Genomic DNA, 27,569 nt, shown 5'->3' on the forward strand with positions numbered 1-27,569 from the left:
TATGCCATTCAACCGAATGCCAGTTTCAGTCTGTGACTAAAGCTCGTTGGCTGCGCATCTCTCAGCTGATTATATAAATACACATTGAGAAAAGCTATCGCCGCTTCATATCCCAAAAATTCAAATATAATACACACGCCGAGAACGTGAGCAATTCGAATTGAAACATTGTCGTCTTTTTTTTGGGGGATCACACGCACACATCAACCAACCGTCAAACCAATTTACGGGACCGAATAATAATTTTTGTTCGTTTTTCTGCCGTATTTTTGTTTTCGAAATCATTTGTGCTAACGAACATTTGGAACAACGGAACAATAATATAATCGCGAACCGAAACACTTCCGTTGCCGAATCGCGCGCGTGTTGAATATTTTCTTCGGTTGTGTTTTTTTCCGTTGCGCCAAACCATTGAAACGCCGAAAGACAGATTTCGAAACACGAACACAGAGCGAGAGAGAGAAAGTGAAAAACCATTTAATTTGTGTTGTTATTTTTTGAATGTGTTGTTTGTGCTCGCGCTTATTTTCATTGTAATTCATAGAGTACACACATATTTTTTATTTGTCTATAATTTTCTCTGGAGTACGGCGCGACAGCTGGCAATTTTTGAATTGGTACGCATAAAATTTTCGAAAATAAAAGCAAAACGATAGAGACATAGACGAAGGGTGCAGGTGTAGCAACAATAACAACTGAAAACAACTGAAAGCAAATAAAAACAAATAAATTAAAATTAAAGAGCGTGAAGTTTAGCAAACAAATTCGCGAAAAAAATTGACGAAGACGACGACTAGGAAAGACAACGACACACACACCGACAAAATCGAAACCGAAGAAGAAGAAGTTGGTGGGAAATTTTCATCGGAAAGCACACGAGTATTTGATGAAATTTCAGCGAATAATATTCGATCGGCTCGAATTCAGCCAAGTGCCGCAAAACGCGTATTACAAATAATATTACAACCATTAAAACGGAACAGAACGTTTCAAATACAAACAAAAAAATAAAAATAAAAATAAAAAATTCCAAAAAGAAAACACAAACAAAAAACAATCTCCAAAATGAATGTGAAAATGCGTCAAACGGTTTGCGGTTTTTTACTCATAATTTTATTAACGAATACACAAAATTGCGGCGTGCAAGCCGATGACAAAACAATTAACAGATTACTTAATAATCAAGCCATCGTCAGTCGGCAAATTATGTGTGTTTTAGAAAAAAGCCCATGCGACCAATTAGGTCGGCAGCTGAAAGGTATGTATTATTATGTATACTAATTGTGTGTAAACATTTTCCAATCGAAAAATTTATTTAGGCTTAGAGAGGTGGGGGAAAACAACGGAAAAACCAAACTTTTCCTGTTTGATCTAGTTTGTCAATTGTTTTCAGTATTTGTTTTTGTCTTTCTTAAAAAAAAAAGAAAGTTCACGTTTTCCGATCAAAATGTGCTCGTTAAGCGAAGCAAAAGAAAAAATCTCCACCGATAAATAACCGTGGAGGCAAGCGAGAAGAAAACGTCATTATTTTCTACCCAATAGATCAATCAATGGTAGATACGTGTACTAAAAGGTCATTCCTTTCTTTTTTTCTCGCTGGCGGCAAATTCCGCTTTGTTTTGCTTATTTCAATGTTTTGGAGTCCTCAATTTGGACAACCGAGAGCAAAAAGTAGAAAAAAAGGGATGGCAAAGTGTAAATAATAAATCAAAAGTGATCTGATCCGTTTCAGTTTCGGTTCCGTTTCGCTCGTGGTGTCTTGTGGATGACAATAAATGCGATGGCAGTGCACGAATGGTGGCTATGCATGAATCGTGGCTGTAATAGCACACTGGATTTGGGTTAATTTAATTGAATGAATTGTGATTTATCCTTAATTGGACAAACGGCTGGACAAAATCGCTTAATTCATGTCTTACGATTTGTTCCATTCATTTCCATTGGTTGTTCTATTATTGTTGATCGGTCAAAACCACCTAAGTACGCTGTCATCTACGACGCAACACATCATGTTCAGATCGCCGCTAATTCTTTCAATTCATTGAAGTAGCTGTTTAGCTTGGTGCTGGTGTTGCTACACACAATCATGCGATATGAAATCAGTGTTAGTGGTATCAAAGCATTTAAGTGTGGGTACGCGCGCGTTGCCTTTTAATTCCATTGCGACTGACTGCGCTCTGTTACTAAACTTTTGAATTGATTGGGTCACTTAACCATTTGTATCGCTGCTCTTCTTCTCTCCCTCTCTCAAAACTTTTGACCAAAACAAAATAATCAAATAAAAACACGCTACAAAACACAGCGAATGACACACACTCATACACACACCAGCAACAGAAATGACTTTTTGACGAAATTAAAGCGTATTTCCACTTGATCTCGCTCTCGCTCTCCGTTTGTTTCGTTTCGCTTTTTATTTCGGCGTCGAATTTGTTTATGTGCCGAACACGAAAAGAAACCAATGAACAATGAATTCAGTAGCGTACGTGCGCTCACTCACACTCACACTCTCACTCGCATCACCCATTTGATGCAATGCGAATTACATTTGATTAGTACTGATGAAGAAGTGACGAGTTGTCACTAAAGTCACATGAATTTCGTCTTATCGATCAATTGTAAAAAATTACAGTTTCCGTTATCTCATTCTTTCGCAACTACATTACACTTGCTTTGTTCCCAATTCAACCGTGGTGCTGGTTCATTGGTGTGTACGACGAGAATTGGCTGCTGCATACATGTTGAATATTCATTGAATCCCTCTCAATTTCAACACGTAGTCAAAACCATTTGCCATATTTTCGGTCGCACATAAATTTAACGGCTGTCAGTTTGAATTAATAAATTCCTCATTCTTGAGTTGAATTAGAAATTGAGCTACGGGTTGATTTCATCACAAAGGTGAAACATAGAATTTTCTCGAAATGCCAAAACAGAAAATAATGATCAATGCTCATTAAACGTGGCTATCACAATCAACACATCATCCGGACTATATTGTTTTGTTTTCATGACTCAACGCAGGCCATAGAAGCATCATGATTTCGAAACAAACAAAAACAACATCAATCATTATCATCATATTGAATCAATTTCGGGTAATACATGAGCCGTTTTCCCCATTCATTTATTATGCCATATTCTTTGCAGTTTTAATGGCCATTTAATGATGATATGCTCATTTATCCGAAAGTTGCCACACTTTTTGGTGACCGCTGCATTTCATCTAATCCACTTTGATAGTTGTGCCCCATCCAGTTGAAAATGGCCCGGTTTTTTATCGGCAATTAAAAACACTTGAAAAACCTCTTACTTCAAATGTAAATCCTTCTGAAGCAGCGAAAATTTCGCAAAGAGCGCCGAGAGAGAGAGAGAGAGTCAGCGAAATGGAAATTTTGCGGCTGGAATGCGTCACGTTTGCCATAAAATGAAATGGATAAAATGAGAGCCGAACAGTGAAAGAAGCACTAAAAAGGAGAAAATTCAATTTGGAATTGTTGCTAACGATACAAATGGCCACTTTTTCCATAAAGAAAATTAGTTATTCATTTATGAAGTGCTCGTCATCCGAGTCAACGAGATGCTTTTCATTGCAAATGAGATGCGCAACAACATCCAACATCGACCGAACGGGCATCGTTGTTGCATTTTTCGTTCTTGTTTTTTTCTATACACCTTTCATCCGTCGTTTCTCACCAGAGCAACCTTTCGCCCATGCCTCTCCCGCTCTCTCTCTCTCTCTCTCTCTCTCTCTCTCTCTCTCTCTCTCTCTCAGACTCATCATTTTCATTTATTATTTTACAGACGCCAGATGTAATGATTTTTGATGAAAAGCTATGAATATCGAATGGGTCGTGTGTTTTTCTCTTCTTTTTCGTTCTTTTTTGTCTGCTTATGTGTCATAAGTAGGAAAAACCCCTGAATTTATACAAATTAGGTCCAAGTATATGTGTTGGGTGGCATACCTTTTGGATGCATTCACACTGATAATGGGCAACATGACACTGAAATTTGGATTATTCGTGGAGCGAATCACTTAACGACAAATCTCATTTACGGTATTCCAATATGAAATTCCTTGGCATCAAAAGCGAAAAGTTTTTGCATCGTTTTCCGCAGCGTTTTTCAATTTCCTTGTTACCGAAACTTCATTGAGACGGAAAATGAGAGGGAAAAATGGTTGCACTGTTGAATAAGCTAGTTAGTTACCTATGTGAAATGTGTGTCGGCCGCGCCACATGAAAATTGAATGAATATTTGGATTTTTGGTTGTGTGCGTCCATTTTTCGTGCAATTTTATCGGAAAATCGAAAGCTCCAGCATAAGAAGCGATAAAGGAGAGACTGGAGGCGATGATATTCGCAGGAAAGCAAACATAATGCTGAGCATAGTATAATGGTGAAAATGCAAAATTCTGATGAGTTTATAAAGTTATTTATGAGACGGTGCATGGGCAGCAGTGTAGGTGATTCAGAAAGTTTGTTTTTCTTCGCCTTGGCCGTACACGTTTGCTCATCGTCGCCGTTTATGTCTGTTCGCATCATGTTGAGAATATTTCAAGCGTGTTCTGTGTCGCTACCGTTTCGTCATTACATAATTTTTTCCTTTCCTATTCGCATGCGATTTGAATCAAATAAAATCAAATCAACTCATTTGTAGATGTTTAGATCTTCAATGTAATCGCCAGTTTGGACCCAGTGACAAACGATTTTTTTTCTTCTTTTCGATGAAATACGACTGAAAGTTATGGACAAATGGTAAAGGCAAAAGAATGAAAAATGTAAAACTCGGACAGATAAAGAATGTTGAGTGAAATCCCTCGATACTACGACTTTAAATGGCATCATCTTACTTTTCAGGCCTCTTTTTCACTTTTCGCAACGCCCATCGTAAATATGGGTAATCTCATTTTATCGGCTAGGGCAATTGAAATGTTTACTTTCTTTTCCTCTTTTACTTCTTCTTCTTCTACTTGTTTAGAGCTTCAATATTCCATTTTCATAAAAATCAGCATTTTTATTTAATGGACCGAAAATGTTTATTGAATCACGATGCCGACATTTGAGCAGACAACAACAGAAAAAACGAAGGAAGAATAAAAGAAAAAGAAAAGAAAGAAAAAGAATACGTGTTACAGCGACGGAAATTATGAAATCGCAACGTCAAAATTTGTCTACTATATCAGCAAAACGGATTTGCATAAATCTGTCATTCGTTAAGTGTCTCGTCGATCGTATCGTATATAATTTTTGTTGTCGTTTCGATAGGCTTCGGGAGCTTTCAATGACCACGACAGTTAAAGTTTTGGTGTTCATGCAGAAACAGACGTTTTCCTGTGCGTTTGGATGGGCTATCATCATTTTTGTGAATTGTTATGACGATTTTTCTTCTGATTCACTGATTGATTTGATGCCATTCGTCGGAGCATACAATTCCCTTGTGACAGGCAACAACGGCTCGGACACATACTTGAAATCACTTTGCGAATAGAACACGGAATTTCGTATAGAAAAGTCAGTCGTTTTTTTCTTTCTTCTTTTCCTTTTTTCTTCTTCGACTTCTCTTATTTGATGCCCTGCCTCTGCCGCCAACATTCCGAACACGTGTAAACCACTCACCAATGAACAATTCGCAAATAATTTGAAACTTTTTTTTTCTAATATTAATTAGAGTTGGGCATAAATAGACCGGCTATTCGGCTGTTGGACTCGATTTTTTGAAGATGCGTGCCTATTAAATTTCAGCTTGCTCATGAAAAGCAGGAAGATAAAGATGGAGAAAAAAAAGCGAAATAAGTAATTCAAATAGGACTCGTGTTTACCTCGAAATGTACTTGATTTAATTTGATTCTCGCCCAGGCCATTGCCAAGATTGCGAAGCGGCGAAAAACCATCCAGTTCTTTAAATCGATGAGAAGAAAAAGAAACTTTTTCTTTCGTATAAATTAATCAAATTCGTTAAATAAATTTGTACAGCTTCACTTTGTTGCATTCCAGCCGCGCGTGCTTGGTGATTGCTGCTTTGCAGAGAGCATTACAGCCGTACAAGCCACGAAAATGAATCCCCCTCGCCGTTATTATACTATACTCAGAATTGCAAATATTTTTGTTGCTTCTCATCAAAGAGAAAATTTTATTGTTGGCAGGGGATTATGTTCTGGGTTTCTTATGCGTGCATACACACGCTTGTACTGTTTTTATCATGAAATTTTCCGGCAAAACAAAAAATATGAACCACTTTTTACATCAATCGAAAGTTCATTGATTTTATCAGCAGCAGCAGCAGCAGCAACAACAACAGCTGCGTATAATCAAATGATTGCATGTCTTCAATTGTGTTCGAATCCTGCACCGCACATCGTACATCGCTCGTACACATTGGATTCATATTAAAGAAATTCCGTAAATATTTTCACTCATGTTTAATTTGTTATTGGCAATCCTTAAATTGTTAGCTCCATATACGAAACGATTAAAACTGATGAAGCTATCCCATAAATGGTGCCATGCGCCTTCCGAATATAATGAAATGTCAGACACAAACAAACATGACAAAAACAGCATTAAACAATTAAATACGTGCATCCCACACGATGATGTGATGCTAAACATATTGTCAGTTCATTAAATTACTCCGTTTTTATGCGATGGAAATCGATAATTGCTAAACGAACGAGTGAACGAACGAATGTTTGAAACAAGCACCAAATGTGTTTGACTACGACAAAGTTCGCTTCAATCACATACAATTAAATTAAATGCCGAATGAAATTCCGTGAGTTTCTTTGTGTTCAGTTGTTTGTGGGCGAATTTAGTTGGAAACGCGTTGATTGATGTCTGATTCATTTCGTGAAATCACAGAAATTTGGCACCAGTGTCATTTGATGGGTGCGGTACTGTGTCGCAAACAAACGATAAAAACTAAACCATCGCCCAAAAACTGAATGAATCGTTGTAATGAATCGTGTTCGAACTCGGTGCAAATTTTAATGAGCAAATGGGATTGGAAGGCGTTTAAACCGATTTAATGGAATTAGATAAAACGTTGTTTAGGCGATGAAAATGTGCTTTATCGGTTTGGTAAAACATTGCGAGAGGGAGAGGGAAACGGAAACAGAGCAATTGGCATAATCGTTTCAAATGAACGACAAGCAGCAGCTCAAATGATCCAATCGATTCGGATACAAGTTTGATACCTTACGGTTAGGATTTCGGACTAAAATACTGAACGCGTCACATTACAAACTTTGAGCAAGTGCAAACTTTTCGATCGTTTCCCATCATGTTTCTCGCATGTATGCACGCATACCAGTACACATCGAAAAATAGTCCGCCCATAATAATAACTGAGTGGAATAGTCAAATATTTACCGGAGGCAATACAATCCCAATTAAATCCTGGCTACAATTTTGAAAGTAAACTACGTGATACACGGTATGTGGTACTGCCACAAACATAAAGCGGCTGACCTTCTAAGCCATCAAACATAGATAACCCCACTGTTTTATCCATGATTCAGCAATGTACAATGTAGTTTTTGATGCAATTGAGTACGATTGATGCGATTCAATAGATTGTGTATACTGTGTACACTGTACAAGCGCCAAGAATGTTATAGCAAAATGACAACGTAGTTTGTTTAGGAATCGTGTAATTAGTGCGGAAATTTTGCGATGCGGAACGAAGCAATACCAATCATAAAGTATGGAAAAAAGCATAAATTATTCAATTTGAAAACCACGTTGACGACTGCTCATGTTCTCATCGCCTTGCTACTAGTACTATGTGTCACACAGTGCGTTGTTGTGTTGCTGTGCCAATTTGTGCCCATCGAATTGAATGTGCCGAGCGGGGAGAGCGAGTGTGTGTGTGTGTGTGAGAGAGAGAGTTTGTCGTCTTTTCATTCCCTTTAATGTATATTTGATTCAAGTTCAATCTCGAATATCATACAAATCTTTAATATTGGATTGGGTTTGTGGATTGAGCTGCAGCATTTACGTGTGTAAAATAATTTTCGTTTTCTACCACCGACATAAATGAATTCCCAATATCACAGACAGCATTTCCATCGAATTTCTTCTCTCGCTGTCGTTCATTTTCTTGACGCCGAACATACAGATAACACACGGTGATGGTGCTCAATGCAGAGCGTATCTTCGCTTTTTGAACTTTTCAATACATCATTACCATCCAATGAACCATTTTCAAGGGAAACTTGTATCGTGTCGATGCGATGCGATGCGATGCTGTAGCATACCAATTAGCCGTACACATGAATTGATGGCACGAGAAAAGAAAGGCTGCTTACAAAAACGTCTATAAAATTGACAAAATCGTCTAATGAAATGACAAAAACGTCTATGACAAAACCATCTAAAAATGTAACAAAATCGTCTAAATTTTTTTCCAAAATATGACAAAATCATCTAAAATTCTGACAATTTTTTTTGTGACAAAATCCGTATTAAAAGTGACAAAATCGTCTAAATTTGCAATTTCCGAAAAAAGTGACAAAAACATCTAAAAACCTCCAAAATCGTCTATAGACAAAACGCGTATTAAAAATGACAAAATCGTCTAAATTCGCAATTTCGAAAAAAGTGACAAAAACGTCTATGGACAAACAACCCATTAAAAATGACAAAATCATCTACATTCACCAATTTTTTTGAAAAATGGTTTCAAACTCGTTTTTATTTCCACAAATTCGTATAATTGTATATTTATGAGAAAATGTTTGTTCAAAATATCAATTCCCCCTTTTTGCTCGACTGAAACTCAATGAATGGAGCGCAGAACTTAATGCTTATTGTTAAAATAAATTCTAATTGACACAAATTGACTACTGCATACGCTGGAGGGAGTTTCGCAGCCTATTGATGACATTCTGTGCGAGCATTCATTCCTTGCGAATCGATTCAGCGTCATTCAATGCACCGAGTGTCAAACTTCTGGATATTATCATAAGAAACTGCCCGTCATTACATCGTTTGGCATTGATACAATTCCAACTACAACAAGGAATATTTGATGGTTCCAACCACTTCTTTCCGCACATCGAAATACTTCAGTAGTTTCGTATTTTCGGAATAAAAATTTGCAATGGTGAATGTAGATGATTTTGTCATTTTTAATACGCGTTTTGTCCATAGACGATTTTGGAGGTTTTTAGACGATTTTGTCACTTTTTTCGGAAATTGCAAATTTAGACGATTTTGTCACTTTTAATACGTGTTTTGTCCATAGACGATTTTGGAGGTTTTTAGATGTTTTTGTCATTTTTTTCGGAAATTGCAAATTTAGACGATTTTGTCTTTTTTAATAACGATTTTGTCACAAAAACAATTGTCAGAATTTTAGATGATTTTGTCATAAAATATAGACGAATTTGTAAAAAAAGTGACAATTTTTCAGTAGACGATTTTGTCAATTTTATAGACGATTTTGTCATTTTTATAGACGAAATTGTATTTAACCGAAAAGAAATTGGGCAACAACCGTAAGCGACCAAATAAAAGATTGACAACGTATCTAGAAGAATTATGATTGGGCCTGTTGCTTTACTGTTGGCTGCTGCTGCTGCTGTCGCTGCCCCGTTGTCAGCCGTTTGCTGCTTACTTGCAACGGTGTGCTCACCTAATTTAGATTTGTGATTTAATTATGTAAGCACAGTTATGTAAGTAATAAACAAGACAGTCCCAAATGAGCTTAAATAGCAGAGAGTGAGAGAGCATGTAGCCGAAAAACAGCATGTCGGAAATGTTGGACAGCACGTTTGACGTGCGATACTTTGGTGCGAAGCTATAATTACTACATGATTATTTGTGCAAACCGATGATTAATGTTTCATTTTATTCGCTCAAATGGAATCATTTACTCGATGCTATCAATCAAAGCCAAACTATTCCACAAAGGTTTACTACACGAAAACTCATTTTCTCAACGCCTTCTAGGAATTGTCGCTCTCTCTCTCTCTGTCTTTGTCTCTCCATCTCCACCTCGTGTCAATCTGTTCGGTCTTGAGACACACACAGACAGCGTACGAAATAAGCTTCGAATCAATTTGGGAATTTCCCCGTGTGCACCGCATTCAAAATAAGCTTCAAAGCCAAACAGTAATTGAGTAGAAATCACATGGATTCTTAGGTAGTTTTCATTTTCGAAACCAACACAACAACGACGTTATTTATCAAGACACTTGTTTCGTTTTAGTTTGATTGTCAACTAACTTTTGTTGAATTTATTGCCAGCAACAACCTTACATTAGCTTTCAATGCAAAATTTTCGACAAAACGCAAGATGGATTTTGAAAATTGAGAATGTCGTTGTGTCCCGAAACCCAAACAGTATTTATTCAAGTGGTTTAACAATTTCACGTTACAGAAATGGATTTGTGTTTAGGTCGTAAATCAGCACGTGCTTCTGTTCAGCTTGAAACACCAAAACGACGCTTCATTACATTAGATTTGATTGTATTATACCTCATGAGAAGCTCTAAAAACCACACAAACACAAGCACACACTCACTATCTCTCTGGCTCCGCGCGTACATTTACAAAGCCATATACGTGATATGCCAATAGCAAAATATGTTTCCAATTTTATTGAAACTCCCGGGCTATCGTCCGATGGATTCTCCCAACTATCACGCAAACGAATAAAACACATAAAACGATATACGCTCGGATTGATTCTTATCGAAAGTTCAAAATCAATATGAAATAATTCCGTCCGTTGGATTGAACGCTTGGCCAAACTCAATAACACCGATTGCCAGAGTCAAGACATTGGATTAAAAGGCTTTCGATCGGTTTCATCGATACAAAGTCTCACGCACTCACACACATACACACAAACATACCACACGAACACATCTCGAACAATGAATCATTTTTGCTTGAGCACTCACGCCATTTGAATCACTGTTAATTTCTGCGTCAAGAAAACGTCGGCCCATATCGTTAAACCAAAATCTCGGCGTGTTATTCACATAAAAGATTTATAACCGACTTTGGTGGATGCCCATTGAATGTCGTTATGAATTATTTCCAGATTTTTCATTAATATCGCAGCGAAATGGGAGAGACAAAGAGAAAAAATATGCGAAGAAATCCACTTTTAATGTGTAATAAGCTCACACTCGTTATAATTTCTTTGTGGCCACATTTGAGAGGGGTTTCCCGTTATATACAAATTTTTATCGCTTATGGTTGGGCACACTTTTTATGAAGACTGAGAGAAACAAAAACGAAAAACGATAAAAAAAACGGCAATAGGTTAGCAAAAGTGGTCGTGAAAATATTCGTCCAAGTCAACACTGAATCTGTTTCTGTCATAAACGGAATTTATTTTATTATTCACTCTTCGTTTATGAACTTTTTTGTTGATGTGTAATACACAATTTGATTGGAATGAAACGGTTTCTTTGTAAAATGCAAACTGAAAATGCCGGCGGTAAATAAGCACAAGTGCGAACGACAACAAAGTTCACACACACAACACGAAATGTGAGTTTGTGTTTTCTGTTGTTTTGTGTGTGTACACAAGCTACGGCAAGGGATAAAACTCGTCAAATATTTCATATTTAACTTTTCAGTCGAAACAAATACCGACGAGGTCTTCAAATACGAACTAAGCATTCACTGAAGCAAACGATTCACTTTTTTCCATCTATTCTGTCGTCACTCAAAATATCATATATATTCAATTTGCCAAAACCCTTTCCTTTCTCTCACACTCAATCTCTTTCATTTTTTCTCGAGAAATAAAAATGTAATCTCAACATCGTTGTAGCAAACATTTGGTGTTTAATGAATGGGAATTTCAATCAAAGTGGACAAAAATGAAATAAAACGAATTGATAATATATATAAGAAGTAAACAGAACCTTGATTCGACAGAGCTTTGCCGAATGTATAATAGATTTCGAATTTGGCGACGTATATGTGGTTTCGCTTCTTTTGAATTGAATACCATTTCTAAGAAGGTGCTTAGCCTGAATGTGTGTGTGTGTGTGTGCGATACGAGTGCAATTCGATGTGTTTTGACCACTCGACTGGTGTAAATTGCAAGGGTGGAAAAGACGTGTATGTGTGCTCCGCGTCGTCTCATACCCACACGCAGCACACCGTGCTTCAATAAAAGAATTGGAAAGTATACAATTGGCTATTTAGCCTTCCATAAGAGCATAATCCTGGATCGTCATCAACACATTTTTACACATCAATTCATTTGTAGCTCGAAACGATAAAATAACTTTGACGTTTGGACATTCTCGCCTCGTATTTCTTTTACATCTTCCACTTTTGCTATTCGCTCACAATTCAGGCAAAAAAAAAGGTTCATCGAGGATTCTCTCTTTCAAGTTTGAAAGTTTTGATCGCACCACGAATATCAATGCCATGGAGAGATTGAATAATATCATTCCTAAAGTCTAAGCTATCCATTGTGGAGCGTTGAATCCAACATAAAGGGAAAACAGAAATCGCAATCGTGACTCATTCGTAATCTCTTTCACAGCGCAACTTTCATTCGTTTCGGCTTGATTTGTTTCCCTCGTTTCCACGACGAAAGTAATTTAAATTATGCGAAACGCAGAACTCTTTCTATATCCCACATTGATTACACTTTTGAAATATATTTTTATTCGCCGCAGTAATTATAATTCCCGTTTGTCGCTCGACCATGTCCAAGTGAGAGTAAGAGAAAAAAAATGAAACATTTCCAAGTGGATTCGCATTTCAAACACATACACACCATCCAGTGCAGTGAATCTTTTCCGCATTTTTTCGGTGCGCATTTTTTGCTGCTGCTGATTCTTCTTTTATTTCGCTGTATTGTTTTTCCTTTCATCATATATTCATTTACACCAGACAGATTCAACGAATACCGCATCAAGTGCATTTCTTTGCGTGGCAACCAATCGTTTTCGTAGCACAAAAAATAACACGGGCTCTCACCACAGACGACCGATTTGTATTCTAATATTTCGGTTTTTTCCCATTTCGTAGAGTAAATTATATGTATGCTCATTTTGAGAAATTCAATCGGTTTGTGGTCGGTGTATGTAAATGAATGGAACGAAGTAACAATTGCTAATATCGCTAGCATGAAACTTAAAACGATTTCATACCAAATATAAAGCAATTCAATTGGGGGCTGGAAATAGATGGAATTTACGTGATGGGATCGATATAGTATGTTCGTTTGTATATGTGGTCGCCCCAGTGGTTGTGCAAAAGTAGGTGATTGCATGACGATTTCCGCAGTGCGAGAGTGAGAGTGAGAGATACAGACGAATTCACATAATTATTGCTCGGAAACATAGGAAGGGTTCCGTTTTTGTATACGAGCAATTAAGCCCAATGCTCATGAGATTGCATTCAACAGCAACGAATTTCGTTTGGTTTTTACTTCCGACTAGAGGGACTAGAAAATCGGCATTCCGTATCCGCATCACGTTAAGCAAACACACACACACACACATCTCACTCTCTGTATCGTCTGCAATTCCGACAGCATAAAAAAGGACTCATAACCTAAACATGCAAATAAGTCAAAAGCTCGAAATGAGATAAATGGATAAAGACCTCTTGCAATCGTTCAACTATCAACAACGAGATACCAAACGGAAATAGAGAAAAAAAGAGCCACGCTTTTTGGGACACACAGATTATTCGAGGGAGTGGAAAAAAGCCATGCTGTGGTTAAACATGAAATCGCAAAATACTAAGTTACGTCTGGGGAATTGTTAATTGCAGTAAACGAAAACGGAGCAAGAAACCAAGAAAAAGGAAAGAGATAGAGAGAGAGAGAGAGAGAGAGAGAGAGAGAGAAAAATTCTACCGATGTTCTGGCGCTGAAATAGAAATGAGATTCACAAAAGTTGTATGATAGCATGAAAACTGAAAACAGCATGCAACCGTCGGCGATGGTAACATTGAGATCGAACGATGCAAAACGCGCTACCTTTTCGCCAAGCAAATATTCCGAGAAGAAGAAGAAAAAAACTGCTGAGGGAAAAAAACGTAAAAATAAAAATAAACAACGAATAGCGAAACTTGCTATCAGCTAGTCGCGTTCAAATTGCACCGCACCACTTTGGATGATTTCGTGTTGTGGGTTGTGTACGCGCGGTGCTTTTATCGTAACTTCGTCTGACTCTCCCATTATTTTCACCGTATTTTTATACATATTTCGTCTTCCACTTTATGACGGAACCCAACAGCATGTTAACACATTCACCATTTACTCGCCACTTTTTGCACTAGAATAAACAACTGAGTTTTATGGATTCTGCTACATCGGAACAGTGTAAAAATTCATACGAATGAAACTTTCGGGGGATATATGTTGAATGCATATCATAACTAACTATCTATTTATTTGGCTTGCCTTGGGGCCGCTTTTTTCCACTTGCTTTGCTTTACGCTTCAATTCTAGCGGTTTGACAAAGTATTTAGATGTTTGACATTGTAAGTCGGACACGTATCAACAAACCGACAACATAACTGACCGTACATACACTAAAACGACGGCCCGCACACTCATTTCGGGGCCGCAAGGTCAAAAAGGGATCACTCCGATTCTACCGATTAGAAATGAATCGCGCACTGAACGATACAATAGACCGTGTAGTTTGAGAGCGGCAAACAAGTTGTTCGAGCACAAGTGTTTTATGATCGAAATAATTTTTAAAGCATTTTAATGTTTTCACATGAAATTTTTGGTGAAAAGCATGACCGGATGATCCTTTTAAAAGGTTTTTTTTGAGCAATTGTGCAAAAACGTATTCACAAACATATGGCGAGAGAAGAAAAAGATACAAAACACCGAATGCAAGCCCATAAAATAACACATGACGCAAGCTACTTTGGTAAATTTTGTATTCATTTGGCAAGAATGGCATTTTGAAATAGGAACAACCTAAGCCACATGTACAATTTCTTGTTGTTTTTCCGGATCAAGTAAAAAGTGCCATCAAAACCACACACATACAGACACACAGCAAGCGACCGTCGCAACTGTACAGTGCACAATCCATGCGAAGTGCTTTTCCCGTTGACTTTTCAAGGTAGACAATGTTCGTATTTTATTGACATACGACATTAGTTCATGCACCTCAAAATCCCTCTTGCATCTTTTATTACTCATTGATGCCGTTGCACATACTATGTCTAGATCACACTTCATAATTCATGTTGCATCGTTGGCAACATAAACTTTTGTTGTCAATGAACACAGAAAGAAAAAAAATGAAATAATACTATTATATATTGAAGATTATCAAAGCTCAAGTAACTTTTACCCAATTTAATCAAGCTGAATGTTTGAAGATGCTTGCCAATATGTGTGGATTTACTGAATCTTTGTTCCGGTGAAAACTGTGAAAAAATTGCGGATTAATAAAATGTTGCCGATGCATGTATGATGCGCAACGTTATATGGAAAACTCACATCAATTCCATCCTTCTCATGAGGATGTTCATGCTGAAATATTGTAAAATCAATTTGCATTTTGTCATCATTTACGAATGAAATTGAAAATTGTTGGTCTTTGAAATTCGTAATGATAATAATGTTTCGTCGGGATTTCTCCATTTATCAACAGCAACATATGCAAATACTGCGCGTCAGCTGTGGAATTTCCCTTTACATATAATTTAGCGAAAAGCTTTGCTGCGTTTATGTATGTGTGTGTGTGTGTGTGCCTGTGTATACCAAAAATATAGCGTGTTACAAAATGACACCAAGTGTTTTGAATCGACGAACCGATTGAGAGTAAATGCAATGCGAAAGCACTTGGCCAACGCGTCACATAAATAAATGTCACCGATGCGATCAAGATAAACGGGACGACATCGAAAAATTAAAGAAGTTTTAATTGGATTTTGTTTGTAACTTTTTTACTTTTCTCACTCGCAGCTGCTATCGCTATCGCCAAATATTTTCTTATCGGTTGAAGAAAGAAAAACACTAAAACTTCTACAAAGGAATCGCGTTCATCTTGTATAAAATGAACACATGCGATCGCACCGAATCATGAATATGCATAAAATTCGCATAAATTCCGAGCCGTGGTGGGAGAGTTCATGGTGGAGGAAAAGGCTTTTGCTGTCAACAGGCGATAAAAAATGCGATAAAGTGCTCGATAGCACGATTTAAAATTGGAAAAAGAAAAAAAAATATGAATTGATTGCCATCGTCGTCGTGGTAGTCGTGGTAGTCGTCGTTGTCCGCATCGTTGTTGTTTGTGTGTATGGGCGTGTGAGCTATATTATTGCTTTCTCTTATCTATTGAAATCCATGAAATTAATAATGTAATCTCAGGGAATTAAATAGCGATTTTATATATATTTCTGCTCGGGCGCTATCAACGCTCTCTCGCACTTTCAGTATGCTCCATATCAATTTGTATGCTAATTTTATTGAAAATTATTTCAAAAATATTCCATGCTACGTTGGCAAAAATGTTATTCATGAAAAATCAGTTTGTTGTTTTGTCGACGCTGTAATGAGAATGCATTGCATACCAAAAGTGAAATGAATCCAGTGGAAAAATGGTTGCAATGTTTTTTTCCTTTTTTTTCTTTGAAAAACATATTTTGTTGCGTCCTTATTCGGAAAAATTTTTCGGCGAATAAAGTGCATCAATGCTTGATAACAAGTCGTAGCCGCCATAAATCATACTTTTTCTCGCTGTCGTAGCACAAAACGTTAATTAAAAAGTGCAGCCTCTCTGATCGTCTATACAAACAGATAGGAAACGTCAAACAAGAAAAATAAAGCGGCACCTGGAGACTGGTTGGAGAAATAGTGAATCATGCACATACACACGAAACACGATGGTTCTAACTTTAGAACCGCAATATGAAATTCCTAGGGGTATTTATGTCAGTTGAATCTATCGAATTTGATCGTTCCATTGCGATTTTGTAACGAATTCGCACATTCTCTGCGAATTCTTTACGAATTGTTTACATTCTCTGCTTTGTCACTGCGAATGACAACTAAGGTGGCACCAGCTGTCAATGTTTGGATTTGACCAATTTGCAAAGAATTCGCAAAATTCGTGAAATATTTGAATGAATTTGAAGTCAAAACGCGTGCAAAATTGTGCGAATTCCTGTCAATTCGTGAATACATAAATTCCCCTAGTGAAATTTGTCACTAAAATCCATTTAAGTACCATTTGTACTAGAGAAAGTTCGAAAGGTACTAAATCAGAAACCAAAGCTTCATTTGATTCAGCTATTGATTATTGTGTTTACTGTGTAGTTTGCTGTAACAATTACGCGTCTGTGTTAGTTCCCCAGGCGGCGCTGTATTGTTCACTATTTTCAGGATCAGAAAGGCTGAAAATGTGTATCAAATGGCCAAAGAAACCATATGCACTAGTAATTCACACAACATAATGGCATGGCAGAATGGGATAGGCTGTCAACAAAGGGCTCATTGGGTGATTATTTCATCAAGTTACAGCGTTTGGTTTCCGTTCTGAAACATGCAAATTGCATGAATAATTCCAATTCAGCTACCTACACATCCTCCAAACAAATCCATTCAATAAACGAAATGAAATGTTTTTCAACGAATGATATTTTGTTTGGGTCTGCTTTTCAAATGGTTTCAAGTTATCATATTGACGTGATAAACGTCTCTTCTATTTCATCGTTTGAAAACTGAATAAACAAAGCGTGTGTGATTGCTGGCTGCCTTTTTTCGCCATCGTTACTCGTACATAAAGATTATAAACTGAATGGAGTATGCGAGCGGCAAGCATGCAACGTTTATCGTAAAAACCATACACGTAAACAAACACACACACACACACACATATTCATCAAGGATTGGCGGTGGAAAGCAAAATATTGTATTTTCCACTTGATGGATCTGACATTTCCCATTTCAAATGTTTGACCTCAGAATTCAATGTTATGCTCGTTCGTTTTTATTCCTTTTCTTTTTTCCTTCTCTTTTTTTCTCTTTGTTTTTGTTGTTGTTGTATTCATCATTTTGATGAGTATTCATTGGTTTGAGGCGCGCTGACACAAACCTGAATTTTTAGACATTTTCAAATATTTTGACGCATATCATTTATCTCTATCATTTCGACGAGAGCCCGTCCATAGATCTCCGCTCCTGAACATTTTAGCGCTACTCTCGTCACATATATGAATACACAACGAGTATGGCAAAGATTTTCAAAACGCATTTAAATAAATAAGCACTTCAAATTACATCTCACTCGGAGATGTGCCAGACGAAATTTTCGTCTATGAATGCGGTTGCCATTCGTGTGTGTGCATTGAGCAGCGCAAGCACTCTTTCAAATTTCACTTCTCTTTGATAAAACATTGACAGCAAGCGCAAGAGACGAAAGCGGCGAGAGTGAGAAAGAGTCTGAGAGAATTCGCACAACCATTATCATAATATAAATATTCGAGCTAAGCGCAGCGCTTCTCATCTCGATGATAATTTTCCGTAGAAAACATAAAATTCTCGATAGTCAGGCCTGCTCCGAGCTAGATATTGATAAAATGTCAAACAGTTGCCGGATTGCGTCAATATAAGCTAAGATGCAAACGAAGCTAGAGAGAGAGAGAGAGAGAGAGGGAAATTGTTCTTTTATGTAAATCCGCACACATCATAGTCACATTTACGGGGTGAAAATGCGTCCAATATTTATTTCAAATCCAAATAAACAATTTTATTGATGGTATGAACATTGAACTTTCTTTCGCACACCAGGAGTGAGCACCAGAGGCGGTAACAAATAATATGAAATGGATGGATTTTTTCTCTGTTCTGCTCCGAATATAGTTCGTTTCAGGGCAGGTGTGAATCATTGGATTCATAGCTATGGTATGCTGTTTGAAGACCAACCCCAGAAATGAGTACACACTTTGTGCAGCATATTTATTTATTTATTGAATCAAGCCAAAATATTGAATTCCGCAAAGCATCATCCAGACACAGAGAGAGAGAGTGAAAAAGTTTTCGCTGACATAACATTTTAGCCTGAAGCCAGAAAATTCATTGAAACACACCCGCAACTCTATCAAAATGAAAAGAAAACAATAGTCTCAAGTATTCAAGTATTTCGAATTTAATTACATAACGTTGTTGCCCCTGCTGCCGCCATCGCTGCGCGTCACAATGTTCTACAGATTAGACGTTTCATTAACTACTCGCTGTTGAAGGACCGAATTATGCTATAAAAACAGTTAAAACAGTTCAAGTTGAAACGAACACAATAATGGGCAAGAGCTGATAGAAACTACGCTTTGCATGAACCATGAGCCAAAGCATCGAGCTATACCGAAACGAAACTGGAATTTGCCACTGAAATAATAGTTTTATGCTATTTTCATCAGATTGCAAACCTCAATTATATTCCGTCTCAGATAAATTATGTCTATGACAACATTCTCGTTATCTCTGACGTGGGAACCATATGTTGAGGTGTAAACGTAAACTTTGTGAATTACACTCATATGTCAGTGTAACAACATTTCATGTTTTCATGGGTATAACATTCTCTTGCTCTCCCTCTCCCTCTCCCTCTCTCTCACACTGCAAAGTACTACTCAAGTACAGAACTTGAATAATAGCAGTAGAATTGGTGTGAAACATAAATAACCTTGCACGTTTTGTTGATATCGATGTGGAAAATGTGCGCTCGAATTATGCCATTAAAGTTATTTGCTCGATGTAATTAATTGAACCGCTCGCGTTGATTCAGTTCAAGCCAAGGATGTGGAGAAAAAAAGTGGCATGGTCAAAAAGCCATTGGAATTGACTCTGAGATCCCGTCAAAGTCCAGTCCAAATCGATTCCATGTTGAGACCGTTTTAATGGAATCACTTGATGTTTAGTTTTCAATCACTATAGACTGACAGTGAATGTGTAAATTCATGTTACAAATGAAATGTTTTTTTCAAGCTATTTTTGGGTTTTGCCCGCAATAAATTGACTGAACACATATGAATGCAATCAAATGCTATGCACTTACTGTGTCAGTTCGATTTATTGAATAAAATATTCGAATACAGAGAAAATTCAATTTTCGAACCTTTATCACACACACAAACACATACAACATACCAAATGGACGTTTGGCATTTAACTCAATCAATTCGTTTTGGCTACAAATAATTCAAATCGATCAGAGCTTTTAAGCTACCAAATGACGTGCACAAAATCGAGAATTTTCTCGATTTAACCTTTTTATCTTTTGTTCGTTACCATTACGTCTGTTATCCGTTTCGATTAATATGTCGGATTTAGCTCTCAAGAGCCTCATCAGATGCTGTGCTTTTAGCTTTGACTTTGGCTTTGGCTTTGGCTTTTACTTCCAATTTCCAAACAAATGCCATTATTATGTTGAAGACTTTACGAGTCCTTGCTAACAACGAAACCACCACTTTATGAGTGCATCAATGTTTCAATTAAAGCAGAAAACAGAAGCCGTTGACTAAAAAATGTTCAAACATTGATTGCACACTTGTTGAAATGATTCCGTTTGCAAGAAATGTCAAAATCAATAGGTAAATGATTGCACCCCATTTAAAACTTTTGCTTAACTTTTCTACTGCTCAAAGTGGAAGTGTTTACCTAAATGCAGAATTTGTGTGTTCGCTAATTCGGGCCTGGACAGTGAATGGAAAAAACTTCATCTGCCATTGGTATCTGATCTCGTATCATTATAAATAGATAACGACACTTTTCGTTTGGGTCATTGTTCATGTTTAATCCCAAAATTAACCGATGGACATTTGGTCGGTTTTTTCCTCTAGCGCAGTTAATATTTCGTTACTTTCGTTTGTTTGGATGATAAGAAATTGAAGAGCGGAAAATGACTGCAATAAATAATAAACACAATGTAAGATTTGCAAGTCGTTTTGTCGAAGCAGCTGAATTTCGCCTCGAAATGCATATACGAAGTCGTTCGAGCGAATATTCGGGACATCGTGAAATTCGAAATACTGTACACACAACAAAATTGGCAGCAAAAAAGGGAAGAGATGAAGAGACCGAGAGAGAGAGAGGGAGAGCTTGAGAAAAAGAAAGAAAGAAAGAAAGAAAGAGAGAGAAGAGTCGGCGATAAGACAATGTCTCGAGCAATAAATCGATGCCCAGCATTTACTGCATGAGCTTTTGCTCAGCGCAGAAGTTCCAATGTTACAGATTTTCTGTTTCGGTACTACAAACATGTTGTTACGATCTTATTGTTGTCATATTGGTGCTCAGTATAATTTATTCAGAACGAGCACTTAAGAAGTTTTATACGCTTTCTCCACGAAAATAAACTCTATCTCTCTATCTCTCTATCTCTATCTATCTCTCAGTCGTTGAGACACGAAATACACCGAAAATAACGACCAGCTTTGCTCGAGGTATTTTCATTCCTCCAAAAAAAAACAGAAATGGCAAAATGAATGAGTCGATACTCCATATTTCAGCATATATTCGGATACATTAAACTACAAGCTTTAGCTCTCTTTCTCTGCTGTAGGACCGATTGAGCGCCCGTTTCTCATACCCATCGCAAACAGTAATCAATGCTCTTTGCTGTGTGTGTGTTTGTGTGTTCCGTCTGCACTGTTTGCTTAGCATCGCGAAAATCCAATAATCCCAGTTGCAATTTAACATGTGTCATTGTATTCATGCATAATGCTATTACTACTCAATATTTCTCTCTTTCGATCTCCATTTTTCAACCATCCCATTTCTCTAGGCAAGGCTCTTGCTGGCATGGGCCTTGGGCTCAATTCACGTTCTACCAATTTCCAATGTGCATTGTATGGTGTATTTGCCTCGGTGCGGTGCGGTGTGTTTGCGTGTTTGCCGTCACTTTCAGCATTTTATCCTGTTTCGTAAATTGTCAATAGATTTTCGCTCTGGAACATGCTTGCATTTTCAACAAAATCGATACAAACCATTTGATCATAGAGGCTAAGAACTTAATTCATTGAATTGACAACAATAAATGCAAAGCGATTATATAATGTCTTTTCGGTTTACGTTTTTCAAGTTTTTTGCGCTTTGTCGTTCTCTCTCTTTCTCGTTCCATCTCTCTCTTTATCCATTTCTTGAACTCGGCACTTATCTTTACTTCCTGTACAACTATCGACGAAATGGATTGTAAAATTATCGGCGAAAAAAAAACGTCAACCGAAATGAAAGCATTCCGAACCGTAGGTATTCGGTGTAAAAAGGTAAAGACAAGATGCCATCAACAATCAATCTTGCCATTCTGTGTGCCGTTCAAAGCGAAACGAAGTAGTTTTCGATGTCAAATAGGAAGTCTGATTGTTGAATCGTTATTCTTTGCAACATTCATTTGTTCATTCGGCTCCTTATCTTCTTCTTGCCGCTTTTTTTTCCGTCCGGGGCCACCCTTTCATTTGTCGTCGTCATCATAGTGTTTGAGTTAAGCACTCTCGAAAATTTCATCGAATCACAAAGTGGAAAATGTTACCAGCGAAATCATTGTTTGAGTTCGACCGCAGAACAAACAATGGAAACTGAAATATTTCAACAATGTCAAGAGAGGGGAAAAAAGCAACCCAGTCACAAATGTGACGTATGAAAAACATCGATCCGCCGAAGCCAATGTCATCATAGAGAAATGTCTTTTTGGTCCATTTACCTTTTACCAATTTAACAAATGGAACGTTAATTCGGATTTTGATATTTTCACCAAAACCAACAACAAACGAACGAAAGAAACGAGAAAAAAAACCATAATAACCGGCACGTCTATACCATACGCATAGACTTGAGTGCGTAAAAAAAACCGTGCTTGTTGTTTAAGTGAAATGTCTCGGGCACAAATGTCTCGGGCCGCACAGCGTCGTTTTCAAATGAATTCAATGCGTAAACGAAAACATGTTGAATCCGCATTTGTATTGAGTTAAAAAAATATATAAGTAAACACAATAAAAGTCCAAAGCACGAAAATTCCACGGTCTTTAAATACAAATAACATAAAGAAGCACACAAAGCTCTTTATAGGTGTATAAAGAATAGGCATTTGGAAAATGTCGCCTCGTGTGACAACAACAATACAAACTTCACACCACCAACACAATACACACGGCACAAATGTAGCCTACACTATATAAGCATTCCAAACTTTTCACTCAATTCGGTGTTGCTGTTTTCTCTATTCTCGACACATCTTCTGTTTAGAATTTGGATATTTTTTGTTGTTCGAAGCAGATCGTACTAGTATGACACATTGGTTGCATCTTTCTCATTGATTTTCAGCATTCAAATGAAAACGAATTAAGGAGCGAAACAATGACGAAACATTCTCACAGGTGCACAAACAATACCGGAATTTTTGATCACAAGATGGATAAATGAAAATGGTGTTGCACAGCGGTATCAAATGACATGACAGCAGCATGCTCGAATGTTTCGCCAGACGTGTTATCACTATATATTTCCATTTTGTTTCGCTCTTTCACTACAACGCACTGTGTTGAAATCCTGGTAGATAAAAATTGCCTGGCCATTATTGTCGATAGAACAAGACAAGGGAAAAATGTGCGATGAAGCTTTTGATAAATAGACGGTCAAATTTTACCGTGCGAATGTAATTGTTTATGTAGAAAACAAAGAAGAAGAAGAAAGGGAAGAGGAAAATGTTTGGGTATGTTGTTTTTATCTAGTGCAAACAATGGGATTTCCATGATGACAGTTCCATAATTTAATGATGAATAATCGATGGGTCGTGATAACAAAATCCAAATTATGTACACATTGAACTCCGCCAAAAGCCGAATGGAATACGCTTAGTCGACATTGTTGACTCGACAACCGGCCAAAACCAGAAAAACGATTCCATATTTCGTCGTAAATGTAGGGTGAGAGAGAGAGGTTGCGCGCGCGGCATTAGCCGTTAAATAAACATAATTATTTTTGACATCGGCTCCGCCGAATATACATTTGAATGAGCCGGACAAGAGAGAGCTGTCGGCGGCGGCGGCAGCAGCAGTAGCAGGAAAAAAATCCAAAAATATTCCATTGATAAGAAAATTTCATTGTTTTTTGTTTCGAATTTTGGCTAGTGAATGATCACGCAAGTAATGTCTTGCATTGTCTGCATTTATGATAGGAATTTCGAATACTCTTGATTTGGTCCTGGTTACCGTCTACATTCTTTTTTTTCTCTCACCGCATTATTCTCCTTCGTCACCGTCCGTATGCAAACTGAGGAATGGTACTGCTTCTTCTTCTTAACACATACTGTAAGTCGCCATATTGGAAGAAATAATGACAATACACTATAAATATTCAATATGGCCGCTTCCATTGTGCACGATTGTGTGTACGATAGTGTGAAGAAGAAGAAGTAGTAGCATGCACAAAAAGTGTATTGGTTTTCATACGGGATGTTCGTCACCTCGAGCCTACAGTCTGCCAACCACCTTTCCGCTCAAAAAATTTATGAGAAGAATCAAAAGAATTTCAATGTGTATTTACATATTTCCACTCAACCGGAATCATGCAAACAATGTTCCTTTTCTTGAATTTTACGCATATATATACCGAAATACGTTCTTATTGCACGGAACCGAACAAAGAAAACTCAATATTGCGCTGTTTGACGTAATTTCAAGGCACGTGTATTAACCCATAAAGGTAGGCAACCAATTGTTACTATAATTCACCTGCGTGCATACCATGTTATTACATTAGTAAGCTTAAGTGCTTAAAAGAGAGGGGGAGAGGGAGATGGAGAGAGAGCGCATTGTTTTGGACTGTCAAACGAATTTGTAGCTATGTTTATGATTCGCAGCGTGAGCTGAAGAGACTGGAAAAGTCTATGCCTTTTTTAGAACTGGGAGTGTGTGAAATGGAGAGAGAGAGAGAAACCATTGATAAAGCAACTAGGGTTATCGGTGTGTAACGGGACACTGCCACATATTCACACACTATAAACATAACGGTGAAATGATATTTTCGACGAAAATTACATTTGGCAGGAAAATAGCAGACACGTTATTCGAACGCCTATAATTGAATCGACTGAAACGTGCTTCTGCTGCGTTTTTGTTGTTGTTGCCGACAACGACATCGATGAGGGCGACGACTGTGGATACTTTTTTTTATGTGTGTTTGTGTGTGTGTGTGTATTTGCCCGAATTTCTGTTTGCCATGCCATCCATTACACTCAATGACCTGCAGGAAGATACGTTGTTGATTCGGACAAAACATCAAAGTGAGCGATTGAAATGAACAGAAAAAAAATGCCGAAAACAAAAGGGAAAACATGGAGGAGCCAAAGAAATTGCCTAACTTTGGTCGCTGTTTGCAATTGTCACCTTATTGCCATTGAGAGATACTACGTTTTGTCATTTAAAATAAGCTTTGTGCTTGTGCCGATATAAATATATCGTCGCATCAATCGATTTGTCGCATTTTCATTCATATTGTCGACTTTTTTTTTCGTTCGTGTGTCCATTGCACGAGGCCTTTTTTTATACAATTTCATCACCAACTGAATCGATCCGAAGTGAACGACATTCAATTGGTGTTCGGTCGTGATTTTCACACATGTTATTACAAAGCCGAAGTGAAAATGTGCTTTTTTGGCAACAATAACAACCACAAGGGGGGACAAATGCCAAAAATCTGGTGATGCGTATCTGTGCGATCTATTGTTTTATGAATAATCGTTTAGGTTACATTGTGTGTCACTGTTCTGTATTCAATTGTCAGTTGATGAGCCAAACGAAAAAATACTAAATGGATGGTTCACAGAGTATTCAGCACAAAAAAATGCACCACCATCCTCCGTACATAACAATAAGTCAAACGGTAATATAAAGAATGAAAAGGGCCGGAAAAATTTAATAAAAGAAATGTAGGTAAAGCATAAAGAATGAGGTCATTTTCCTCCCGTTCACCACAAACGCAACATGAAAAACATAGACAAACAGGCCCCCGATTGAGCGCCACATCCGATAGATTGAAGTCTACTGAATCAAAATAGCATTTCGGCAAATTCCCAAAAGATTCATTCAATCATTGCGAAACCATCATACATTCCATGCTTATTCCCTCTCTCGCTCCCATTCTCTTCGTATCTCTCTCTCTCTCTCTGTCGCTTTCGGCCTCGTTTTTTTTTGTTTATTCTTTCTTTTCATGTTTTCAACGTCAAATAGATTTCTGATCCATGAGAATGAATATAATCAGCAGTGCACAGATACACAAATTAATTTTGTACTGTTCTCTGTGCCACTTCCTACAACTCCACGCACACACTGTGCACCACTGTTGTTATATATATTTTCGACAAATGGTTGGTCGTAAATGGAAAAATTATGTCAACAATATTAATGGCATTTTACAGACGAAAAATTGTATAATGTCGACATAACATTGATTTTCGAATAAAATTCATATCGAATGTATGAAGCGTCTATAAAAAAAAACGTAAAATAATTTTCAGCTTGTTTGGTTCACTACCGTTTACATTCTCTCTCTCTCTCTCTCTCTCTCTCGCACACACACACACACACACACACACGCATACACGGCAAACAATCAGCAATAATCGAAATTTTCAACTGTGTGATTTAAAAATTGTTGTGTAATTTTCATTTGTTACCATTTTTCACATTCTTTTCCTTGATTTTTCTTCCTATATCTGTTATTCTAGCTGCTCTCCCCGAAGTCATATTGCGAAATTGTCGCAATTGTTCGCCGCAGCAGGCGCAAAATGCTCAGAAGTTGACAAATTTCCTGCAGACGCGTTATCCCGATGTTTGGGCGATGTTGATTCGGAAATACCGTGGTGTCTAAATTGCGGATGGAAATCTTCATGCAAATATTAACAAACACCATCTCTCCAGCATCTAAGCACACAATCAGTCAGCAAACCAACCAACCAACCAGCCAGCCGCATTGAATGCAATTGTTGTTTTGTACACTGATTTGTCACAACATTTCCAAAGCATTCCAAAGCAACCCGCATTTCCGGAAATCCTATCGCACGCAATATTTTTGCGCATCAGTTATTATTATCATGCCATTTGCAAAACGCATATGAACCAACATTATAAATCTATCTATTTACAATGCCAATTTAATCTAAACTGATTCTAACACACCCACAATGGTATATTTATGCGAACAAAAAAGAGGAAATATCGTAAAACAGATGCATTCGTTGAATGTATCAATATGAACATCTTATCCGATACAATTTGAAATCAATAAGATATTTATTCCAGAAAAAGATAAATAAATAAATAAAACACAAAAATTTATGCTATGCTATGCTATGTATGCGTTATTGATTCGTTTCCAGTTGAAATTTATGTCGTAAGATAACAACAACAACAACAAAAATTAACACACAGACACATCATATAATGCACACGGTAACACAAACATATTCCAACAATTCATACAATCAAAAACACATACAGTGGAATAAAAACAAACAAACAAAATTATTCGCAAATATAAATGAGTATCCGTAAGTTGATTCAAAAATTTAATGAATAAAGTAGAGAGTACTAGTATATCTAATGCAATAAAATTTAAAA

At 37.3% G+C, this 27,569-nt stretch overlaps 1 protein-coding gene across 1 annotated transcript; it reads left to right on the forward strand.

Annotated features, from left to right (window-relative positions):
• LOC129578655 (uncharacterized) lies at positions 1-27,569 on the forward strand. Its single transcript, XM_055467532.1, has 2 exons — positions 1-1,258; positions 26,678-27,569. The coding sequence occupies exons 1-2, from the start codon at positions 1,066-1,068 to the stop codon at positions 26,818-26,820; spliced, it is 336 nt and encodes a 111-aa protein (XP_055323507.1). The 5' UTR covers positions 1-1,065; the 3' UTR covers positions 26,821-27,569.

The sequence above is a fragment of the Sitodiplosis mosellana genome, unplaced genomic scaffold, assembly GCF_009176505.1.
Source record: "Sitodiplosis mosellana isolate CC-2019 unplaced genomic scaffold, AAFC_SMos_1.0 Smas_scaffold_6226, whole genome shotgun sequence".
NCBI lineage: Eukaryota > Metazoa > Arthropoda > Insecta > Diptera > Cecidomyiidae > Sitodiplosis > Sitodiplosis mosellana.